Genomic DNA, 2,500 nt, shown 5'->3' on the forward strand with positions numbered 1-2,500 from the left:
CTCCCAACCTATTCCTCTTCCTCTTCCTCTCTCCCAATCTATTCTCTTCCTCTTCCTCTCTCCCAATCTATTCTCTTCCTCTTCCTCTCTCCCAACCTATTCCTCTTCCTCTCTCCCAACCTATTCCTCTTCCTCTCTCCCAACCTATTCCTCTTCCTCCCTCTCACCCTATTCCTCTTCCTCCCTCTCACCCTATTCCTCTTCCTCCCTCTCACCCTATTCCTCTTCCTCCCTCTCACCCTATTCCTCTTCCTCCCTCTCACCCTATTCCTCTTCCTCCCTCTCACCCTATTCCTCTTCCTCTCTCCCACCCTATTCCTCTTCCTCTTCCTCTCTCCCACCCTATTCCTCTTCCTCTTCCTCTCTCCCACCCTATTCCTCTTCCTCTTCCTCTCTCCCACCCTATTCCTCTTCCTCTTCCTCTCTCCCACCCTATTCCTCTTCCTCTCCCTCTCTCCCACCCTATTCCTCTTCCTCTCTCCCACCCTATTCCTCTTCCTCTTCCTCTCTCCCACCCTATTCCTCTTCCTCTTCCTTTTTCTACCTCCCTCCCTATTACTCCCTCTCCTTCCCTGAAACCCACACTCACGTATTTGGACTGCGCGGTGGCTGGGCTGGGCGAGCACTTCCTTCCCGTGGCATCGTGGAAGCTGTCGTGGGAACCAGCCTTGGAGATGTGAAAGGATTGTAAGGAATATAAGCTTAGATTCCGGAAACATTGCCACGGCGATAAGAAATGCTTCCGATTCAGCAATTTATAGACCTATATGAAATCGTATCAATAAATTATTCTAAAAGCAGAGCCTATATAGAACAGATATAAACATTTGTATTTTCTTTCCAAAATATTTCAAATACAAACCGAGGAATGACTCGAGTTGCTGGCTGGAGATGACGTTCTTGACGACCTTGAGGGCTCCCGACCACCAACCTCTGAAATTGTCCATTTTATCAATTTCTGAACCGGACAAGCGTTAAATGTGATCTTTAGGGTAAATTTCCCGAATAACGCCTCGTTGCTAAATGCCACAAAAATGGTATCGATGGATTCCTCTCAACCTCTATTGTTCATATATAGTGGAGATAATGCGCGCTTCCACCCCTGGACCCCAACAATCTGGGTCCCGATAGTAGGGGAGAGCATGAAGTAGATAATTGATATTGCAGAGTAAAATATGACTTCCGGGCATATTTCGCATGCAAAATCTTAACCCAATTACCTAACTCATTTTGCCTAGTTTTGCCAAGAGGGGGCTACGCCCCCTGCGAACCTCCCCTATTCAAGGCACTTCCTGATACTTATGATGCGTAATTAATTCTGTAGATGAATATGCCACGACCACGAATAAACCTCACACGGCGCCATGATGACAGCAACTGAGACTTCGTGTCATGTATTCCTCAGGATAGGTAACTAGGACCGATAATGACGCGACCACTCAATAGAGGACATTCTATAATTATACTATAGAAAGGGGGAATATTGCGCCATTTATCGAGAGAACATAGAATATGCAGGTAATTAATTGAGGGTTTCCAGTCCACAGCTTGTCGCTAACCGTAAATACGTAATGGTGGTGTTCGAGGTATTTTGCACAAGATATGTTGCACGAAGTGCCCTAAATAGGGTGGGTCCAGGGGGGGCGAAGCCCTCCCTTGGCTAGAACTTAATTGAAAACTAGGCAATGTTAGGTAGGTAATTGGGTTAACATTTTGCATACGAAATATTCCCCGAAATAGGACGAGGTACCACAAAGGCCCTTAAAAAGGGGACCCAGACTGTGGGGTCCAGGGGTGGAAGCGCGCATTATCTCCACTATATATGAACAGTGGAGGTTGAGAGCAATCCATCGATACCATTTTTGTGGCATTTAGTAACGCGGCGTAATTCGGAAAATTTACCATTTTGCAAGAAATTGCTCTTATCTTGCCAAAGTGAAGCGTGAAGCACGTTTAAGAGACCTTTACCTGTTGCAAATTATTCTTTATTCCTTTATGCCTAACCTTTGTCTATCTGTTCTTTAGGACAAAATATTTCGATCTCTACACGATCCTATTCTGTCTAATTGCTTTTATGGTTTTCAATTAGCGACAACTATGTCACAAAAGAAAAATGGGGGCAACTAAAGCTGAAATGGAAGCGTCTAGAAGTATCGTGGCGAGTGTGGACAGGGGTTGCAGAGCCCTAACATGATGCATGTATTTGCCAAGATCTCTGGCGAGTAAAAACAAAAACTGAAGTGTCCTTTGTGCAATAGCTAACAAGCGTGCACTCATTAAAATTCTTGAATTATGGAGCTTTTAAGATTTGCTCTATATGATGCTTTATTTATATTTACACACAGTGACATATCTTAATCTATCGGACACTTTTTGCAGCTCATGGTTGTATATAAATCATATATGTGTATAACGAGTAATTGCCATACTTCAATACTGAGTTGCAGAGCCCTTGCTGGCGTGTGTTCATAGGGAGTGAAAGTGAGGGTTGGAGAACCCA

At 44.5% G+C, this 2,500-nt stretch overlaps 1 protein-coding gene across 1 annotated transcript in view; it reads right to left on the reverse strand.

The window, feature by feature from the left end:
• The window catches only part of LOC122251550 (uncharacterized), a 9,830-nt gene that overhangs the window by 6,971 nt on the left and 359 nt on the right, over positions 1-2,500 (reverse strand). The window contains exons 2-3 of the mRNA XM_043013577.2: positions 863-933; positions 590-667 (exon numbers count right to left, since the gene is read on the reverse strand). Of these exons, the coding sequence (XP_042869511.2) occupies positions 590-667; positions 863-933 (149 nt within the window). The remainder of the gene's footprint in view (positions 1-589; positions 668-862; positions 934-2,500) is intronic.

This window comes from Penaeus japonicus, unplaced genomic scaffold (genome assembly GCF_977035675.1).
Source record: "Penaeus japonicus unplaced genomic scaffold, GWHDUDI00000001_assembly GWHDUDI00000026, whole genome shotgun sequence".
Lineage (NCBI taxonomy): Eukaryota > Metazoa > Arthropoda > Malacostraca > Decapoda > Penaeidae > Penaeus > Penaeus japonicus.